Raw genomic sequence first — 22,977 nt, 5'->3', positions numbered from 1 at the left:
GGTGAGATGCTGTATAAATGCAAGTATTGTGGTAATTAAATATCAATAGCTGAAGGGTTCAGTTGAATGTTCTGACGCATCAAATTGCCATTTAAAAAAAATTTGTTTTCTTTTCAGTGTCTTGTTCAATTATGTAGTGACATCATGCTGAACAAGCTGCAGTTTATTTAGAATTGTATTACGTTATAGTCAGTACGTGTGTCGATCGTCCAACTAAGACCAAAAGTGCTTGTTTATCTATCTGCTTATCATGAGACCGGCAGTCATCTGCAGGCAAAATTTGAACAACCAGATAAAGTCTGTTCACTGTTGGTAGTATGCTGTTTGCAGCTGACTCATTCATGATTTAATGGATTTAAAATATTAGTACATAAAGCATATAAATTATTATTTTTAATATGCAGAATTAACTTTACTGGAAAACATACAGTGATTATGAAAAGTAGTGTTTTCAGTAAGGTTCACTATGATGTACCTGTTTATTGAAAAGCAGCATTTTAGATTCCCTTAAACTGAAGGGCATTAAAAATGCAAACACTAAGTTAAAGGGAAATAATGACTCTAGTTTTATTATCCAATGTGCTAACTTTTTATGATTGGAGAGTAAAATAATGTCAAGCACGTTTCATTTGAGGATTTTGTAAGTTTCGATTTGTCTTGGATAAATGGAGGTCTCTTTTCTTAATAGGACACATTAGTGACATCACTATTAGAAATCTCCGTCTGAAACACGCTTGCCAATGCTATACCTGGTCCTAAGAAGTCATGAACTTAGCTAGATTTTTCAGATTCCCAACTGGTTTTATTTTGTTGACCTAAGTCTGGAAATAAAGCGTCTCCTATATTATAATGATTATTTGTGATAGCACTTGCCTTAAAACTACCCTTGATTTGATCGAGAAGAAATATGGATTGAAAGTGTAAACCAGAAGTTCATGTTTATGCTGATTTTCTTTTCTGTAGAAACGCCTTCTAAAGGAAAGACAGAAGCTATTGGAAAAGATAGAAGAGAAGCAAAAAGAACTTGCAGAAACAGAACCAAAATTCAGTGCTGTCAAAGAAAAAGAAGAAAATGGGATTGCAAGGTCAGTAACTACAAGATAAAATGAAGCAATGGGCTCTTGATTGAGGAGCCTCTTTAAGTATGCATTTTTGGTGCCGTTTGAATTATTTTTTCTGTTCAAGTGCTGAATCACAGTGGCGTTTAGTTTTTTGGATGCTATCAGTCCTATGCTACCCCTACATGTTGCAGTATTTGAAGTGCAAGCTGAAACAGTGGGTGTGAACCACTGTGAAGGAAATCGCAGCTTAATCTGTTCATGTCTATGCAGTGTAATTGTGTACTTTCAGCAGGGGTCTCTGCATAACAAGCAGAATTGGAAACCTTAGCTGGTTTTAGATGTTTATATCAGGTATTGCCATGTTTAGTAGCAAGTTTCTTCGTTTACTAGATGGTTTCATTGTTTCATGGCCTATTTGTTCATGTAGTAAAATAGATTGGTTAAAAATAGTATTTGTTGGCATCCAAGATTGTATAAATAATCCATATGAATTAATTTGTTTTAAGATTCGTCTCAAGCTCCACTTGTATGGAGAACTATTTATTGCAGCAATTTTACCCCTGAGCTGTTCTATAAGGCATGCAGAAACTTCCAGAAAAAAATTCCCAAATCCAAGAGTTCTTTGAATTTGCATGTCAGGAGTGAAGGGCCTGGTTAGGGAATGAAAACAAATCTTTTCAAATCCTTTTTTTGTTTTTCCAATTTGTTTACCTCTTGCAGTTTTTAAAAAAATGATTTCAAAGCCTGTCAGCTTGTTCTTTATTTCTCACGTCTGACTCATTTTGTCTCCCTTCTATGTTTGTATCATACAGTTATGGAATGTTTTCTGAATTTTGTTTGCTTCGTGAAGGTGTGGCTAGACTGTTGTACTGTGGTTTAAGACTGAACTGCCAGTTTCTTGTGAAGAATTTATATTGTATTAAAACGTGCTTTAATGACAAACTGATCAATGACCTTTAGAAGACGAGTTCAAACTTTTTAAAATTAGTTTGTTCAGGGCCTATGGGAGTTGCCGGTAGCATTCATTGCCTTCATGTAGTTGAGTCACACAGTTGGAAAGGAAATTTCAGAATTTTGATTCAGCAGCATTAAAGGAATGGTGATATATTCCTAAGTCAGAATGCTGTGTGGCTTGTTTCACCAGTAACACTTTTCTAAAAGCTGACCATGTCATAATTGTCAAACCCGTCATTAAGTAATTGGTGAATGTTCCCACAAGAGAACAAACTGAACTGATTGGTTACTTGTTGCCACAATTATCAAAGTGAAAGCTGGCCAGATGGGAATATGAAAAGGCATAATTTAAAATTTTTAACACACTCTCTCCACATCGCTATGAGACTGGAATCATACCTGTTCGAATCATTTACAGAACAGGTGACAATTTGGCACATTGTATCTACATTGACTCTCATGTAGAGCAACCCACTGCAGTTGAGAGGTATAAAATTGAGGGGTGTAGACAGGGTGGACATGGGAAAAAAAAACCTTCTCTTCTTGATGGAGGGATCAATGGCTGGGCTATAGATTTAAGGTAAAAGGCAGGGGTTTTAACGGGATGAGAGGAAAATATATTTTCACCCATAGGCTGGTGGAATCTGGAACTCAATGCCTTATAAGGGTGATAGAGAGAGAAACCTTCATAACTTTTTTTAGAATACCCTTTAGATGTACACTTGTGATGCCAATACATACAGAGTGAAGTGCTGGAAAATTGGATTAGAGTAGTTTTGGTTTTGGTCGGTGCAGACTCAGTGGACTGAAGATCCATTTTCTGTGTTCCATATCTCTACGAGTCTGTGATTCTCTTGCCCAATACCTCCTTTGTCATTTTGCCCATGTAACATCAGCTAATGGGAGTAGATTTTTCTTTGTTACAATGTTATATACCTCTGTCCAATCCTGTTTACTTGAAGAACAACAGACCCAATCCTCCAGTGTAACCTGGTAGCTAAAATTATCCATGCCTGGAACCATTCTGGTAAATTTTATCTGCACCCTGTAGGAGCTACACGTCTTTCCTGAGATGTGGTGATCAGAATTGGATGCAATAGTCCAATTAGGATCTAACCTGAATTTATCAAAGTTCAGCATAATATCACTGCTTTTGTGGTTAGCAAAGATGGATGTACACCCTCTGTCTGTCCCTGAATATTCTTGAGAACTGTGCTGTTATGTCTGCAACCGCTCTTGATGCCCCTTTTGCCCAAATTCATCACCACATACTGTGTTTAATTTTCTGTTGCTTGTGTATCACCAGCCCCTCTGTCACATGGCAGTTAATGTGCATGTTCTTTACAGTTGCTACTCCTCGAAGTTTACTATGATGCGCAAACTTGGAAGTTTTAGTCAGCATTCAAACATTAAACCATTTTAGATGTATGTCATATATAAAAATATATACATATATGTCTGTCTGTAATGCAGTGGGTCTTAGCACTGATGTTTAATGGGTTGTCTTCCGGATGTAGGTTTGCTCGCTGAGCTGGAAGGTTCATTTTCAGACATTTCGTCACCATACTAGGTAACATCATCAGTGAGCCTCTAGTGAAGCACTGGTATTAGTGACCCGCTTTCTATTTGTGTTTAGGTTTCCTTGGATTGGTGATGTCTTTTCCTGACGTGATGTCATTTGCTGTTCTTTTTCTCAGAGGGTGGTAAATAGGGTCCAAGTCTATGTAGGCCAAAGTGAGTACTGCCGATGCTAGAAATTAGGGTCAAGAGTGTGGTGCTGGAAAAACACAGCAGCTCTTTATCGGGCATCAGCTCTTCATGATGAAGGACTTTTGCCGAAAACATTGACTTTCTTGCTTCTCGAGTGCTGCCTGACCTGCTGTGCTTTTCCAGTACCACACTCTTCACTCCAAGTTGATGTGTTTGTTGATAGAGTTCTAGTTGGAAAGCCATGCTTCTATGATGATTTGGAGCTGCCGGTGTTGGACTGGGGTGTACAAAGTTAAAAATTCACACAATACCAGGTTATAGTCCAACAGGTTTATTTGGAAGCACTAGTTTTCAGAGCGCTGCTCCTTCAGGTGGTTGTGGAGTATAAGATCGTAGGACACAGAATTTATAGCAAATGTTTAAAGTGTGATCTAACTGAAATTATATATTGAAAAAGACCTGGATTGATTGTTAAGTCTCTTATCTTTTAGAATGACCATGTTAGTTTCAGTTCTTTCTTATGTAAATCCCAGAACATTCTTAAAGTTACATTCTCAAGTGAACTTTAACAATAGGTGCCATGTTGGCCCAGATAATGCATTGAAGGTATGAGGTTGTCTGTGCCACACTGTTCCAACTGATTCTATTCTAAAAAAGGGATTTACAGATTCATGCATGGATTCATGCAGTTTTTGAGCAAAATAAAATGTAATTCTGCAAGTACAAATTCACCTCACAAACCTTTTGGGAAAAGTTGATGAGCGGAGAGATCTGGGAGTGCAGGTCCATTGTACCCTGAAGGTTGCTGCACAGGTGGATAGAGTGGTCAATAAGGCATATAGTATGCTTGCCTTCATTGAGTATAAGAGCTGGCTGGTCATGTTAAAATTGTACAGACATTGGGTCGGCCACATTTAGAATACTGTGTACAGTTCTGGTCGCCACATTACCAAAAGGATGTGGACGCTTTGGAGAGGGCACAGAGAAGGTTTACGAGGATGTGCCTGGTATGGAAGGTGCTAACTATGAAGAGAGGTTGAGTAGGTTAGGTTTATTTTCATTAGAAAAAAGGAGATTGAGGGGGAGAAACCTGATTGAGGTCTACAAAATCATGAATGGTATAGACATGGTGGATAGAGACTAGCTTTTTCCCAGGGTGAAGGATTCCATGACGAGAGGTCATGCTTTGAAGGTGAGAGGTGAAAAGTTTAAGGGGGATACACACGGCAAGTACTTCACACAGAGGGTGGTGGGTGTTTGGAACGCATTGCCAGCAGAGGTGGTAGAGGCAGGCACGGTACATTTGGACAGATGCACGAGTAGGTGGGGAGCAGAGGGATACAGAGGCTTAGGAATTGACTGACAGGTTTAGACAGTAGATTTGGATTGGCTCAGGCTTGGCGGGCCGAAGGGCCTGTTCCTGGGCTGTAAATTTTCTTTGTTCTATATACAGAAGAACCTTAATTATCCAAACGAGATGGGTGGGCACTGTTTCATTCAGATAATTGATTATTCAGTGAATTGGTTCGATGCCTTTTCTTCTGGGGCTCGGAGTTTTCTATTAAGTCTGCTCCCCATTTCAGGAGACTAGCAGCAGCACAGCATGCATGAACCCTCGCCCGCCTCCATCAAGGCCTGCCCCCCAAAACCCTGATCAGCTCCACCCCCCCACCCAAATCCCGTCCAACACTGCCCCCTGCTCGCCCCCCAACAACACCCGGCACTGACCTCCGTCTTGGAGGTTGATCACCCGAAAGTCCAAGGTCGAATATCCCAGGCATTCTCCAACTGGGAGGGGATTCTCCTGTCTGTTGACTGTTATGCGGTGTCCATTCATCCATTGCTATAGCCTCTGCTCGGTCTCACTAATGTACCATGCCTCTCAGCATCCTTGCCTGCAGCGTATGAGATAAACAACGTTGGCAGGGTCAAGTGAGTACCTGCCACGTACATGGTAGGTGGTGTCCTCATGTGTAATGGTGGTATCCATGTCGAACTCTGACACATCTTGCAGCATCTGCTGGGAGGGGCCTCTCAGTTCCACGATCGGTCAAATAAACACTAGCAGCATGGTCTGGTTCAGCAAGATTTAACAATTATTACGGCACCGGGCATAGGTTATCCACCAACACATGGGTTTAGCACCAGCGCACAATAGCTTAAAATAAAGACAATTTTATATTGTTCTTAAGAAATAGTACAGCCTTAATTACAAAGCAAATCCAATAAAATGACAAATAGACATAAAATAACCAGTGATATTTCCTGGGAACTGACTTGTTTTGCACGTTTTTATCACTTGCCACCTGAATCCCAAGGTCAGTTAGAATGCTTTAATATTGTCATATCTTGTTTAGTTAATTCATACTATGAAGAAGACATTGTTTGCGAATCTCTTTCAATTAGTTCAGGAATGCAGCTTTAAGCAGAGTTAGGTGCCATTTTAAACAGAATTGTTAGTTTGCAGCCCAGAAGCCATTTTGTTATGGTATTTTATGTTACTTGCATTAAGAAGCCATTTTGTAGTTAGTAAAAGAATGCATTAAATGGTTGCTCCTGACAACAGCCTAAATCCAGATTTTAGATCCTCACCGTGATAAGGTTGTATGGTGTTGTCAATGCAAAGTGGCTGGGCAGAGGCTGACAGCCAAGTTCGATACCCATGGAGATGGCCTCGACTGGGAAGTTAGGTTCATGTAACGCTACAGGTGACTCCACTGCGCTGCACACGCGCACACCCCTACAGATCCATACACTCACGCAGACCCTCTCTGATATGCTCACACATACAGTCCCACACACTCTCACGCACCCTCTCAGACCTATACCCCTTTACACTCGTACACATACACACACACACTCTCACAGATACTCCTACTACCCCCACACAAGTTTGTGGGGTGAATTTGTACTTGCAGAAATACATTTTATTTTGCTCAAAACCTGCATGAATCCATAAATCCCTTTTTTTTTATTAGAATCAGTCTGAACATTGGGGCGCAAGAGGTCTGAGTAGTCTGGCAGTCATTATCGAGATGTCTTTGTAGGAGAGAGTGGCTAGGGTTTCTAAATGTCTTTTGTCTGCTTGTTTGGGTTTGTTGCTGAGAAATCGGCGGACTGTGTTCATTGGGTACCCGTTCCTTTTGAATATGCTGTGTAGGTGATTTTCCTCTGTTGTTCGTAGTTCCTCTGTGCTGCAGTGTGCGGTGGCTCATTGAAATACTATTCTAACGCAGCTTCATTTGTGGATGTTGGGATGATTGCTTCTGTAGTTCAGTGTTTGGTCAGTATGCGTTATTTTCCTGAAGACACTGTTTGGAGTTCTCCATTGGCTGTTTGCTCTACTGTGACATCCAGGAATGGCAGTTTGTTGTTGTTTTCCTCCTCTTTAGTGAAGTTCATGCTAGTAAGGGTATTATCGATCATCGCTGGAAATGTGTTGCTGGAAAAGCGCAGCAGGTCAGGCAGCATCCAAGGAACAGGAGAATCGACGTTTCGGGCATAAGCCTGATCATCTTATCGATTATCGATCATCTTAAAGGGTTCCTATAATTTGTTTTGTTTAGCGATGACAAAGGTTACGGACCCAATATTTGGGTTGGATGGTTGGCAGAGCTATTTGTTCGAGTTCTGCATTACTGCCTCTAGGAACCCTGATATCGGAGATCCCATGGGTGTTCCATTGGTTTGTCTGTAGGTTTTGTTATTGAAAGTGAAATGGGTGGTAAGGCATAGGTCCACGAGCTTGATGATGATGTCTTTGCTGATGAGATTGGTGATTTTTGTTGTATGTGTCTTTGGTTCTTCTCATAGTATAGTCAGTGTTTCCTTGGCCAGGTTAATGTTAATGGATGTGAACAAGGCTGTTGTCAAAGGAGACCATTATTTCATTCTCTTCTCTCTTGGTGTCTTTGGTCTTCAGGAATTCTTGGGTGGGGTGGATCAAGTGATGTGAGTCTTCTACTAAGTATTTTAATCTTTGGTGTAGCTCCTTAGCTAATCTGTACGTTCGTGTTCCAGGTAGCGAGATTATGGGTCTGAGGGGGTCTCCTGGTTTGTGATCCTGAGTTGTCTTCCATTCTCCAGCCTGAAAAATAACTGTTTACCACAATTCAGTGTATTCTCTTGTTATTGATTTAAAAAAAAAATCCAAACAGACACTGGCCCTTCTACATGAGTCACAGTTCTCTTAAGAAACCCTTTTTTTATGTGATGCTTTATCAAACGTTTTCTTTAATCCAAATGGACAAAATCTTTTCTCATCCTTCTCTGTTACTTCATCAAAAAATTCAATTCGATTAGTCAACAGTATTTATGTTTATCAAATTTGTATTGGCTATTCTTAATTAACTCCAGTCTCTTCCAGTGCCTCTTGTTTTCCTTGTTTATTCTTTTTAAAAAAAGTATCTACCACTGATAAGCTACTTGTATATAGTTACTAGAGCTGTCCTTGCCCCCTCCTTTTAACAAAGTGTTAAATGTGCTGCTCTAATCCTTTAGCATCTTTCCTGTATCCAAGGAAGGTTAGAAATAAAAACTAGTCCTACCAACATTTCTCCTTTCATTGTCAGCTTTTCCTTCATGAATTCTCTGATACAAAATACCAATTAGTAATTTTAGCCCAGATATCTGCCTCTAAGCATTTTATCGCACCTGTCCCTAATAGGACTCATTCTGGATGCAGGTTTGCTCACTGAGCTGGAAGGTTCATTTCACTACCCTGCTAGGTAACATCTTCAGTGGGCCTCGGGCGAAGCAATGCTGAAAATTCTGCTTTCTATTTCTGTTTAGGTTTCTTTGAGTTGGTGATGTTATTTCCGGTGGTGAAGTCAATTCCTGTTCCTTTTCTCAGGTGGTGGTAGATGGGGTCTAACTTGATGTGTTTGTTGATAGAGTTCCAGTTGGAATGCCATCCTTAGAGGAATTCTGATGCATGTCTGGAAATGAACCTTTCAGCGAGCAAACCTACATCCGAAAGCTCAACCTGAGCTACAATCTTCTCAAAACCTACTAGGACCCAGTCTACTTGCTACCTGCTGAATTGCTAGTGGAAAGTCTTTGGGCTTGTTTTTATTTTTCACTTTCTATTCTCATTGTCTATATCAATCTTATTTTCTTTACTTTGGATTAGATTACCCACAGTGTGGAAACAGGCCCTTTGGCCCAACAAGTCCACGCTGACCTGCCGAAGCGCAACCCATCCAGACCCATTCCCCCACATTTACCCCTTGACTTAACACTACGGGCAATTTAGCATGGCCAATTCACCTCACCTGCACATTTTTGGACTGTGGGAGGAAACCGGAGCACCCGGAGGAAACCCACGCAGACACGGGGAGAATGTGCAAACTCCACACAGACAGTTGCCTTAGGCGAGAATTGAACCCGGGTCTCTGGTGCTGTGAGGCAGCAGTGCTAACCACCGTGCCGCCCTGTTTCCTCTTCTCTTACCCTATTGTATTTGAATTGGTTCTCCCTACCTAGAAGGATTCACCTGACATGTATCATACTCCTTTTTTTTTTCTTTTGTTTTATCATATTCTTCCAACTTCATTGTTATTCCAAGGAGCTCTGGCTTTGAGTCACCAAACCTTTTGCACTTGAATGCACCTGAGCTGCAGCTGGAAGTATCTCCTTTAGTATTACCCATTGTTATTTGCAGTTTTTCTTGCCAGTCTTTGATTCCATCGTGCCTTGGCTCTTCCAGTTTATACATACTAATAGATTGTTCCTTGATCTTTTGGTCACTCATATCCAAATATTTCTGACAGATATTTGGTCCAATTATTTAGTTAATTTTATATTTCTATTTTTACTACAGTTGGAACTCTGTAGAGAAATGCGGTTATCCTGTTATCATTAAGTTAAAGAGATAAATAAAATAAGTTGAAATATTATTCTGCATTTTTCTTGAGCATTTTTCTTGCACGTTGTTCCTTTACAAAGCCATAGCTGAAGCAATGCAGAGTTCTTGCAAAGTTGTTGTGTCACAAAGCTGGTCCCTTTTTTTTCTATAAAATCTGTTCCTTTTCTCAAGGATACTGTGTCCTTGGTTTTTTCAGAGGGGTCATAAACCACTCCTGGTTTCAATTAGACTGGTTTGGTGCAGACATTAAAGGGTATTGAGAGGCCTTTTTGTTTATATGTAAATAGCTGAGACTTCAGGCCAAAATGGTCATGTTTGAGAAGTGACCTGTATAATGAAAGGGAAGTGGTAAGCTGTCTAGGTGAGCAGTTCAGTCCAGAACTAGTTGGGAGTTCAGCAATGGACTATGTGAACAGCCTCTCTCTCTTTCTGCCCTTCTAACTTCAACCTGTAAGCATCTGTTCTTTTTTGTTACTGTGTTTTAAGGGGGCTTGCTTAGTGGGTCTATTGTGTATATTTGGAACAGCAAAATTAAGTCTAATTTGGATAGACTGAGTTCTTTATTCTGTTCCATGTGTTTTATTGTGTCATTTTAAAAATTGGCTGTTTTTAAACTGGGAAGTCAACCTCATTAACTTACTTTGGGTAATTTTCGCTGTACACTTACCAAAACAAATTTCAAAATTATGGTCTGGGCTGCCTGCTTAAGAATGTTTTGAGTGGTCTGGCCTACTCCATAACAATAGCTCTTGAGGATGTAAACATAAGTTGGAAGAGGAGAGGCCATGAAGGGATATGAGGATTGAGATCAGGGGTGAAAATGTTAGAATGGTGATAGGGTTCCCAATATGGGGCAGCTGTGAGGTGAAAAACACTTGATGTAAGTTAGAATACCGGTGGCAGAATTTTCTTTCAATATCACCTGTTAGAACACTGGATAAAATGTTCACATAAGCCCTCTTTTGTCTTGGTGTCCCATTTGGTCTTTTAATGTCTGTGAAATTTCATAAGATGTTATTCTATATAAAAAATGTTTTCCATACATGTCAATTCCTTTTTGAGAATGGCATTATTAGGCATCCCATAAGTGTGGGTGGCACAGTGACTCGGTGGTTAGCACTGCTGCGTCACAGCCCCAAGTATGTGGGTTCGATTCCCACTTTGGGTGACCGTCTGTATGCAATTTGCACGTTCTCCCCGTGTGCGCGTGGGTTTCCTTTGGGTGCTCCAGTTTCCTCCCACAATCCAAAGATGTGCAGGCCAGGTGAATTCTCCATGTTAAATTGCCTGTAGTGTCAGGTGCATTAGTTGGGGTAAATGTAGGGGAATGGATCTGGCTGGTTTACTCTTTGGAGGGTCGGTGTGGACTTTTTGGGTGGAAGGGCCTGTTTCCACACTGTAGGGAATCTATTCTAAACATATGTTACTTCAGTGTGAAATCCTTTGGGTAAGCTGCTGTTTTTTTTAATCCTTTGGCACGCTAAATTATCAAGATCAGATAGGCTGAAGTTTGGTTTTATGATTAAAAATATAATTAGCTTTTAGTGTAAAGGATATATTGATTTGGGAATTGATGCTTAAAAATGACTCTCTGACTCTATAATTATCACAATGTAAATGGAGGGAAGTAGGCAGATACGGGATTTTATACTTTAGCTTGGACCTGCAGATAGTTTGAAAGGGATATGAGGACTGGGTTCAGGGGTGAAAATGTTAAAATGGTGACAATGGTGGATGGGTTACCAATATGGGTCAGCAACACAGAGCTGCGTTTGCTGGTGCTACCATTGGTAGCAAAGCAGGTAGTAAGGAAAGTAGAAAGAGCCTGCAATGTGATTAAATAGACGAAGTGCATGGCAGAGAATGGCAGATGTAGGAGAATAAGTAAAACAAAGAACTGCGGTTGCTGAAGATCTGAAACAAAAACAGAAATATATGAAGAAATTCAACATCTGTAGAGAGCAAACATTTTGAGTCCAATTACTCTTCTTCAGACAGGTCTAAATCTAGGCACGTTGCTATCTATTTATATTTAATTTCTCCATAGTTGTTTGTTATTTCATCATTTTTCTGTTTGTGTTGAGTATTTCATCTTTCATTGTTGTCAGCCATTTTCTGTACATCTTGGTCATTTTTGTTTGATTTGAAATCATAAATTGTATTTAATATCTCAGATCTCTGCTCGGATTTTCAAACATTTTCATGTTTGGACATGTGTAACATGTATTATCATAACAATTCACAGTAGGAGTAGATTTAAATTTAATGTAAAGGTCTTTTATATGCCAAAGGTGAAATGTAAAGTTAACACACAACTTGGACATTGAAGCCTTAGTACTGTCGCAGTAGTTTTAAGGAATATTTTGCACTACTGGATGCAACATGAGCATTTAGTTCCTGCTGTTGCATTAAAATCTACCATGTAAAGTCGAGGTGGAATATGTCAGAATGCAAAGCTATCTGGTTTTAAAGTGTTTGCACAGTATAAATTGACCAATGGAATCGAGGAAAAGTAAGTCTAAAGAATGACTTGACTACTGGGAGTTTGTCCTTATTTTAGTGATAGACTGTTGAAAAATGTATTCTTATGCAATAGAGGCTTCAAAAGCACAGTTATTGCTTGCAGTCTTAAAGGCCTGAGGAGGCATATTGCAAGCCAAATTGTCGTAGTCCTCATATTCTGTCTTTTATTCTACTTAGGTTGGCACAGGCAACCCAGGAAAGAACAGATTTATATGCTAAACAGGGTCGAGGCAGTCAGTTTACGTCAAAAGAGGAAAGAGATAAATGGATTAAGAAAGAGCTGAAATCACTCGATCAAGCTATTAATGATAAAAAACGACAAATTGCTGCAATTACCAAGGACCTTGAGGATACAGAAGCCAATAAAGAGAGAAACCTGGAACAATATTCTGTAAGTAATTAGTACCACCAATGGATTATTTGAGATATTTATCAACCTTTTGTATATCACATAGTGTTGTGCATTTTTTAAAATTTATCTGGTGAGAAGTTTGTCAAAAGGAATTCTTATCCAGATTATTTTCTCTCTCTGGAAAATTTTAATGGACATTTTAAGTGACTGGAAAAGGATTTGCACCAAAGGACCCACTTACACAGGTCACAAAAATACTCCGAATTAGAAAAGAGATTGAGGAAAACACAGGAAAATTAAAGCTTGTCAGTCTGGTTAACACCTTGAGTCAGGGTTGTATTTTCCCAAAGCCCGCTACAAAAACATGAGCACATAAGCTAGGCTGACATTCCATGTGTAGAGTTAAAGGAGGATTGTGCAGTTGGAAGCGTCAGCTTTCAAACAGAGGCCCTATCCAAGCTCTGAATTGAATGTAAAAGATTGCATGGAAATTTGAACAAGAGTATTGGTGTTCTACAAAGATCTGGACATGTTTATTCTCTAACCAAAATTATTAAAACTAATTATTTCATTACTCGTGTTGGGTAGCTGCTTCTGCTGATCTTTGCTGTGATATTTTTTGCATTAGAACAGTGATGCAGAAATCATATCAGTGGTTGTGAAGCATTTCATTGCATCTTTTAAAGAGACTATATATCTGCAAGCCTGTTGCTTTCTTACAAAGACAGTGAGTTAATTTGTATAATAAAAACAAAAAGTCACCATAGTGCCAGAGGGGACAATAGGACTGTTCTGTCATTAGAGAGAAACGACTGGTGATAGTTTAACTTGAGGGTCACTTGAGTTTTATTTTATACAAAAAAGGTGTGTAAGTGGAAGAGCAGGGAAGGTTAGCGAAAGCTTAGAGGGTGTTGCCATAGAGTCCTACACAACACAGAAGCAGATTCTTCAGCCCCAATTGTCCATGCCGACCAGATTTCTGAAACTGAACTAATCTCATTTGTCTGTGTTTGACCCGTATCCCTTTCAACCTTTCCTATTTGTGTACCTGTCCAAACATCTTTTAAATGTTGTAATTTTACCCATCTCTACCCACTTCTTCTGGCTTGTTCCATATGTGCACCACCCTATGTGTGGAAAAGGTTGCCCCTCAGGTTCCTTTTTAAATCTTTCCCCTTTCACTTTAAATCTATTCTCTCTAGTTTTGGACTCCTCTGTCCTGGGGCAAAAGCCTTGACTGTTTACCTTATCAATGCCCCTCAAGATTTTATGAATGTCTAAGATCACTCCTCAGTCTCTGAAGCTCCAGGGACAAAAGTCCCAGCCTATTCAATCTCTCCTTATAACTTAAAGCCTCCAGTCTTGGGAACATCCTTAGAAATCTTTTTTTTTTTGCACTCTTTTCAGTCTAATAACATTCTGCCTTTAGCAGGATGACCAGAATTGTACGCAGTATTCCAAATGTGGCCTCACCAGTGTCTTGTACAGCTATAACATGACATCCCAATTCCTATACTCAGTGCTGTAACCGATGAAGGCAAGTATGCCAGACACCCTTTTTCACCACCCTGTTTACTGTGACACCATTTTCAAGGAACAATGTACCTGCACCCCTAGGTGTCTCTGTTCGACAACACTCCCCGTGGCCTACCATTAACTGTTAAAGTCCTGTCCTGGTTTGTCTTACCAAAATGTAACTCCGAGCATTTATCTAAATTAAATTCTAACTGCCACTCCTGAGCCTACTGGATCTTGGGATTCATTTAGCAGGATTATAGATCTCAAGTGCCACTAAATAAAAGTCAGATTTTGTATAGAGGATGGGGATACAAAATGGAGGGTGGAGTTTTTGATGTGAAATTGCTGAACTCGGTGTTGAGCTCAGAAGGCTATAAAGTGCTTAAAAGGAAAATGAGGTGCTTTTGTTCCAGTTTGTGGTGGGCTTCACTGGAACACTTCAAACCTAAGGTAGAAAGCTGAGTAAATTGGCAAGTGTCCTTAAAATGACGTCCTGTTTGCAGTCTGAGTAAACTGTTCAAATTCCCTAGTGTAGAGGAGCAAATACACTAGATCAGATTGAAAGATATGCAAATAATTTACTGTTGCACCTGAGACAAATTTTAAAATTGCCAAGCAGATTAGATTACTTAGTGTGGAAACAGGCCCTTCGGCCCAACAAGTCCTCACCGACCCTCTGAAGAGCAACTCACCCAGACCCATTCCCCTACATTTACCCCTTCACCTAACACTGCAGGCAATTTAGCACGGCCAGTTCACCTGGCCTGCACATCTTTGGACTGTGGGAGGAAACCGGAGCACCCGGAGGAACCCCACGTAGACACGGGGAGAATGTACAAACTCCACATAGACAGTTGTCTGAGGTGGGAATTGAACCCTGGTCTCTGGCGCTGTGGGGCAGCAGTGCTAACCACTGTGTGCCGCTTAGAGCTATGTAATTATATAAATTGTTTTATTAAATAAGCAGTTTATTGTTCTCCATTGGGTGAACAGTGCAATCAGTGGTCATAAACTAATGTGATTGGTCTCATTTTAATGATTCAGTCTTCAATTCTTTTTTATATTTATGACTACATTCCATGCTTTTAATTTTGTTCCAGTTTATTTTGGGATTCATTTGTCTACCTATTTTTGTTGTTTAGTTGACATCTGTTGTAAAGGCGTGTAGATGAATTCTGATTTCACACAATTAGTGTTGTGTGTAGTAGTCATGATTTGGAGATGCTGGTGTTGGACTGGGGTGTACAAAGTTAAAAATCACACAACACCAGGTTATAGTCCAACCGGTTTAATTGGAAGCACACTAGCTTTCGGAGTGACACTCCTTTATCACCTGATGAAGGAGCGTTGCTCCGAAAGCTAGTGCTTCCAACTAAACCTGTTGGACTATAACCTGGTGTTGAGAGATTTTTAACAGTGTTGTGTATGTGAAGTGAAGTGTCGATTTTATTTTGGCACAAGTAGTCACAGCTTTCCAACTGGTTATGGTTGGATAACCATGTTCATTTGGCACCTGGAATCCTGATAATGCACACATTGCAGGCAAGAAGTTTGACTGGAAGTAAGAAATTTGAGCTACTTCTTTTAACAACAGCTGCTATCCACAAGACCATAAGGAATAGGTTCAAGAACAGGCCATTCAGCCTCTGGAGCCTGGTCTGCCATTCTGTGGTTTCATGGCTGATATAACATTCCTTATGTCCATTTTCTTGCATTTTCCCTGCAACTCTCGATTCCCCTCCCTATCTATCTCAGTCTTAAATATATGCTAGGACTCTGCCTCCACAACTGTCTGTGACAAGGACTTCGAAAGGCACTCAACCCTCTGAGAGAAGAAGAAAAAGGAAGTAAATGTACTGTAGCCAGATTTGCAGTCAACACAAAAATGGGTGAAAAGGCAGTTTGTGAGAGGGATACAAACAGTTTACAGAGAGATACTGGTAGGTTAATTAAGAGGGTAAAAAGTTGGCAAATGGAGTATAATGTGGGAAAGTCGATGTGCTGTTGGGATGGGAGTTTCAGCATTAGGATCCAACCTGGCTACAAGGATAGCATGGATGCCCAGTGGTCTGTCTTGAGAAGAGAGTAGTTGTCCACCTATGCAGCCACTTGTATGTGCCCTTACGGTTGCCCGACAGCCAGCATAGCTTTGTGCATATGTGTGGGGTTGTGCAGTGGAATCATCGATCATATTATCAGCAGATAGCCCAGTAGCCAGTCTGTGTTTTGCCATTGTTGCTCAGATGTAACCAGTGCAATGGATGGTTGTGGAAGAAAGCCATCTGACTGTTGCCATTGCTAGATTCAGTAGCTATGGCCAAATGGTAGCGAGGCAGTGAGGGATTGGAATCCTGTTCTGTTTTAGTACAGGATGGCAATTCCAGCAAAATGATGTGCATGTAGTCACTGGCACCATGCCCCTTACAAAGACCGCAATCCTGTGTACTTCACCTTGCCTCTAGTAAGATGGATTGAAACTAGTTTGTCCACAAGGGACAGTGTCTACTCAAAGACGGGCAATTGCAAGATGTTGCAGAAATATCCAACTCCCTCTCTGCATTTGTTGGATGTGAAAACGTTCTTCATCACCACGGCAACCTCCTAGCTATTGGTAGGTAAGGTCCTTGCATTTCTGAGGTTGAAATGAATGGCGTATTTTCATTTAGGACATCATAACTGAGGCACACAGAATGGAAAATAGGAACTGGAATGTGTTATTGGCCACTTTGGGTCTTCTATGTCATTCATTATAATTGTGGCTGATCATCCAACTCAATAGCCTGCTCCTGCTTTTACTCCATAACCTTTGATCCCTTTAGCCTCAAGTGCTATATCCAACTCATTGAAATCATACAATATTTTGGGCTTGACTGCTTTCTAAGGCAGACAGTTCCACAGGTTTTCCACTCTCTGCGTGAAGACATTTTTTCCTCTTCTCAGTCGCTAATGATTTACCCCATATTCTTAGACTGTGATGCCTGGTTCTGGATTCCCTGCCGTGAGGAGTACCCTTCAGGTGTTTACTCTGCTCAGTTCTATTAGAATTTTACAAGTTTCTATGAGATCAGTCCTCATTCTTCTGAACACCAGCAAACATAATCCTAACTGTGATGCTGGAAAAGCACAGCAGGTCAGGCAGCATCCGAGGCTCCTGGCCGAAGCGTCGATTTTCCTGCTCCTCGAATGCTGCCTTACCTGCTGTGCTTTTCCAGCACCACACTAATCTTGACTCTGATTTCCAGTATCTGCAGTCCTCACTTTCACCATAATCCTAACTGTTTCAACGTATAGAATATTGTAGAGCAGTATTCCTTTGGTCAACCTGTGTTGCATCAACCTGTGGAGCCAGTCTGGACCCTATCTATCCTGCATTATTCCATTTTCATCCATATGTTTATCCATTTAAATGCCCTTAAAGTTGGCGAGTTTACTACTGTGGCAGGCAGTGCGTTCCATGCCCCTACTACTGAGTAAAGAGACTACCTCTGCTATCTGTCCAATATCTATCACCCCTCAATTTATAGCTATATCTCCTTGTGCTCGCCAGTATGATCCGAGGAAAAAGGCTCTCACTGTCCACTCTATCTAACACTCTGATTATCTTATGTCTCAATTAAGTCACCTCTCAATCTTCTCTCTAACAAAAGCAGCCTCAAGTCCCTCAGCCTTTCCTCATGAGATCTTCCCTACATACCATGCAACATCCTAGTAAATCTCCTCTGAACCCATTCCAAAGCTTCCATATCCTTCCTTTAATGCAGTGACCAGAACTGTATGCAATACTCCCAAGTGTGGCTGCACCAGAGTTTTGTAGAGCTGCAACATGACCTCGTGGCTGTGAAACTCAATCCGTCTACTAATAAAAGCTAACACACCGTATGCCTTTTTAACAGCCCTATCAAGCTGGCTGGCAACTCTCAGGGATCAATGTACATGGACACAGAGATCTCTCTGCTCCTCTACACTACCAAGAATCTTACCATTCGCCCAGTACTCTTTAGTCCTGTTATTCCTTCCAAAGGGAATCACCTCTCACATTTCTGCATTAAACTCCTTTTGCCACCTCTTAGCCCAGCTCTTGCAGCTTATCTATATCCCTGTGTAACTTGCACCGTCCTTTAGCACTATCCACAACACTACCAACCTTAGTGTTATCCGCAAATTTACTAAGCATTCCTTCTGCATCCTCATCGAGGTCATTTATAAAAATGATGAGCAGCAGTGGCCCAAAAACAGATGCTTGTAGTGCTCCATTAGTAATTGAACTCCAGAATGAATATTTCCCATCAACCACCACCCTCTGTCTTCTTTCAGCTAGCCAATTTCTGTTCCAAAATGCTAGATCACCCTCAATCCCATGTCTCTGTATTTTGTGCAATAACGTACCATGAGGAACCGTATCAAATGCCTTAATGAAATCCATATACACCACATCATCAGCTTTACTCTCATGCACTTGTTTGGTCACCATCTCAAAGAACTCTCAAGGTTTATAAGGCATGACCTACCCTTCACAAAACATGTTTTACTATCCCTAATCAACTTATTTCTCTCTAGATGATAAATCCTATCTCTCATAACCTTTTCCAACACTTTACCCACAACCGAAGCAAGTCTCACTGGTTGTCTCTACTCCCCTTCTTGAACAAGGGAACAACATTTGCTATCCCCCAGTCTTCTGGCATTATTCTTGTAGACAACGACGACATAAAGATCAAAGCCAATAGCTCGACAATCTCCTCCCTGGCTTCCCAGAGAATCCTCTGGTAAATCCCATCTGGCCCAGGGGGCTTATCTATTTTCACACTCTCCAGAACTGTGAACGTCCTCCTTGTGAACCTCAATCCCATCCAGTCTAGTAGCCTGTATCTCAGTATTCTGGACAATGTTGTCTTTTTCCAGTGTGAATACTGATGAAAAATATTCATTTGGCGCTTCCCTTATCTCCTGTGAATGCATGCACAACTTCCTACTACTATCCTTGATTGGCCCACATCTTTCTCTAATCATTCTTTTATCCCTGATGTACCTATAGAAAGCTTTAGGGTTTTTGTTGATCCTATCTGTCAACAACTTCTCATGCCCCCTCCAGGCTCCTCTTAGCTCTCTCTTTAGGTCTTTCCTGGCTACTTTGTAACTCTCAAGCACCCTAACTGAGCCATCACATCTCATCCTAACATAAGCTGTCTTCTTCCTCTCGACAAGAGATTCAACTTCTTTAGTAAACCTCAGCTCCCTCACTTGACTACTTCCTCCCTTTCCTGACGGGTACGTACTTATCAAGGACACGCAGTAGCTGTTCTTTGAATAAACTCCATATTTCTATTGTGCCCATCTCCTGCAGTTTCCTTCCCCATCCTATGCATTCTAAATCTTGCCTCATCACATTATAATTACCTTTCCCCCAGCATTGATTCTTCCCTGCGTTATATATCTATCCCTTTCCGTCACTAAAGTAAACATAACCAAATCGTGCTCACCTACCTCCAAATCCAACACATGGCCAGGTTCATTACCCACTACCAAATCCAATGTGGCTTTTGCCCTTATTGGCTTGTCTACATACTGTGTCAGGAAATCATCCTGCATACTGGACAAAAACTGACCCACCCAAAGTACCTGAACTATACTATTCCCTGTCAATATTTGGAAAGTTAAAGTTCCCAATAACAACTATCCTGTTACTCTTGCTCCTGTCGAGAATTACCTTTGCTATCCTTTCCTCTACACCTCTGGAACTATTCTGAGGCCTCTAGAAAACTCCCAACAGGGTAACCTCTCCTTTCCTGTTTCTAACCTCAGCCCATACTACCTCAGTAGATAAGTCCTCAAACGTCCTTTCTGCCACCGTAATACTGTCCTTGATGGCCTTCTCCCTTTCCTTCCACTGCCTTTTCCAGTATCTTGTTTTACATGAGCTGAAATACTCAACTTCAAATCAAATATGCTGATATCAGACCAGCATGGCTTGCTAATTCCTGGAATGACCTGTGTGGTACTGCATAATTCCAGTGAATGGTCATTGTGTGCATAATGGCGTCTCAAATATATCATCCAATGCAGTTTGGTTGTGTGTTTGTGTGAGAGACAGACAGTGAGCTGACATGGTTTTCTGGGATCTATGAGTACTTAGAGTCCAAAGATCAGGCATTAATACGTCCAGTTCCTACTTCATTCAGTATAAATTTGATGCAAGTTACAAGAATTTTCATATCTTGCCCGTAATAAGACTCTAGTTGGGTAGTCATGGAATCAAAGCATTGTTTTGTAATTTCTTGTGATGCACTGAAGTTTTTTTTCATTTTTGTTAGAAACTTGACCAAGATCTGGCTGAAGTAAAAGCAAGAGTGGAGGATCTTGACAAGAAATACTATGAAGTGAAAAACAGGAAAGACGAGCTGCAAAGTGAGAGGAAGTAAGTTTTTAAAAAAAAGTTAGAATACCTTGTAACATTCACAAACTATTGGAATGTTATTTGGTTCACAAAAGTGTTATGTGTTCATGCTCATATGACCTCAAACATTTTTATATTAAACCAGTATTACAAAAGACCAAATAAACATTGTGATACCATTTTCAGTCTGTTCTGTCTGTAAATACGTCATAAGATATAATTGACATTGCAGTAAATGTTCAAAATTAGCAATATCTTTTAAAACATACTAACAAAAAGAATATAGTATTTCGGTCTTATGGTGCAGTTGTAGTGTCCTAATCTATGGCCCAGGATGCTTGGGTTTGAATTCTACCTGCTCCAAATGTTTATCATATGAACCCTCAACAGGTTGATTAGAAATATAGAATATAGTATTTTTTGAATAGCAAAGGGTCATTGTGGCCAATATACTCGTTACTGCAATACTGAAACCTGAACCCAAGATCAAATTGACAAATGTTATTTAATGAGATTTTAAAAGGTGTACCTTTGTTTGTGCCTATAATTGGAACTAAATTGATGGGCATAATTTTAGTGCAAAAATTAGGTAATCTTAAACCTACCCACTTCAGAGTTTGTGGAACCAGGGCCAAGTATAGACAAACAGTTCACTCCTAGGAGGCAGGCTGACAATATAAAAATGGCTTCATCTATATAAGGCTCTCTGGGATGAGGAATTGATTCTTCAGAATGGATCAGGCTTAACCGGACTTGGAACCTGCTCCACAGTGCTCAATGCTAACCGGAAACCTGGTCTGTCACTGAAATTGACTTTGAGATAGGGGTTTGGTATGGAAACAACAGCATGCAGAGAAACCATGAGTTAATATCCAGGTTGATGTTTCTTTTAAATTCCCTCTAATTTGCCACTTTCTTTTCTCAAAGCTACTTAGAATTGTAGAATTCCTACATTTGTGGAAGCAGGCATTTTGGTGCACCATGTCCACACCTACCCACCGAAGAGTGACCCACCCAGATTCACTCCTCTACCTTGTCCCTGTAATCCTGCATTTCCCTTGTCTAACCCAGCTAACCTGCACATATAAGCAATTCAGCATGACCTGTTCACCTAACCTGCACTTTGGACTGGGTTGACTTGTGTTGAGGTATAGTTCAAGGAAATTGGTTATTCTCTCATGTTGGAATAAAAGGGCATTTTAACTCTGATGCTAGGCTGTCCATCCAAAGGAACCATGAAAACCAGGCTTGAGTGTGTTTCTGTGAGGCATAAGTGTTCTGTCACAGGAGAAGTGTGTTTGATGGCCTAACCCGTTCATTAAAATATTCTATCTACAGGAAATTGCTTCTTTCTGGTTCAGCTTCAGGGTTTAAAAAAGAACTCAGTTATATTTTTAAAATCAAGTGATTAGCAATTGTAAACGTGCTACATCCCTAATCTGCAACAAATAGGGTCTCAAGGCTCTTTTAGATTCAACAAAAAACTGGTAATTTTGGATGTTTTGGATTTTTAATTAATTTTGGGGGTCATTTAAGGACTGCATTGAGGAGAAATCTCTTCACCCAGAGGTGCGCATGTGGAATTCTCTGCCACAGAAAGTGGTTGAGTCCAAAACACTACTTTCTCAAGAAGGTGTTAGATACAATTCTTGAGGCTGATAGGATCAAAGGGATCTTTGTTCTTTGGTATGGGGAAAATGAGCTGAATGATCAGCTTTGATCACATTGAATGGTAAGCTGGCTCAATGGGTTTGAATGGTCTACTCCTAATTTCTCTGTTTCTGTTGCTAATTTTCTTCAAGTTTAAGAAATTTATCATGCATGCTGATGTGGAATGTCTCCAATTGTATACAATAATGTGACTTAATTTATACAAGCTCATAAACAACATAGTAATTATGCTCCTCATCTGGCACTTTGTTTTTTAGAAATTAAATCGTTCTTGCAATATTGCATGACTGGCATTTATTGCTAATTCTAGTTTTCCTGAGGATGCAGTGATGGAACTGAATGGCTTGATAGGCATTTCAGAACGTAGATAATACTTGCCTATCTTGAAATGGATCAAAATTCACTATAGGCCAGGCTAGGTAAGAATAGTAGGTTTCCATCCTTAAGGGAACCAGATAGGTATTTTAAGATATTTTGGGGGCAGCGTGGTGGCTCAGTGGTTAGCACTGCTGCCTTACTGTGTCTGGGGTATCGGTGTTTGCTTCCAGCCTCAGGCAACTGTCTATGTGGAGTTTGCATATTCTCATTGTGTCTGAAGGGTTTCCTTTGAGTGCTCTGGTCCAAATATGCGTGGGAAATGTGGATTGGCCAAGATAAATTGCCCCATAGTGTGCAGGGATTTGCAGGCAGATGGATTAGCCATGGGAAATGCAGGATGAAAGGTTTGAGGTTGGGTCTGGGTGAGATGCTGCCTGGAGGGCTGGTGTGGATTTGATGGGCTTCCACATTGTCGGGATTCTATGATTCTGAGACCCTGATGAGGTGAATATTTTTCTGAGGGTCATTAATTGGAATTCTAGTCAAGTTGAGTCCACAACCTGGTCAACCATGATTGCCTTGAATGACAATGGCTCAATGGCCAAATTAC

General features: G+C 40.5%; 1 protein-coding gene across 1 annotated transcript in view; it reads left to right on the top strand.

The window, feature by feature from the left end:
• The window catches only part of smc3 (structural maintenance of chromosomes 3), a 132,889-nt gene that overhangs the window by 47,005 nt on the left and 62,907 nt on the right, over positions 1-22,977 (top strand). Inside the window, exons 12-14 of the mRNA XM_072557046.1 lie at positions 964-1,085; positions 12,292-12,505; positions 20,296-20,399. Of these exons, the coding sequence (XP_072413147.1) occupies positions 964-1,085; positions 12,292-12,505; positions 20,296-20,399 (440 nt within the window). The remainder of the gene's footprint in view (positions 1-963; positions 1,086-12,291; positions 12,506-20,295; positions 20,400-22,977) is intronic.

This window comes from Chiloscyllium punctatum, chromosome 38 (genome assembly GCF_047496795.1).
Source record: "Chiloscyllium punctatum isolate Juve2018m chromosome 38, sChiPun1.3, whole genome shotgun sequence".
Classification (NCBI taxonomy): Eukaryota; Metazoa; Chordata; class Chondrichthyes; order Orectolobiformes; family Hemiscylliidae; genus Chiloscyllium; species Chiloscyllium punctatum.
This window is presented reverse-complemented; position numbering and strand designations above follow the sequence as displayed.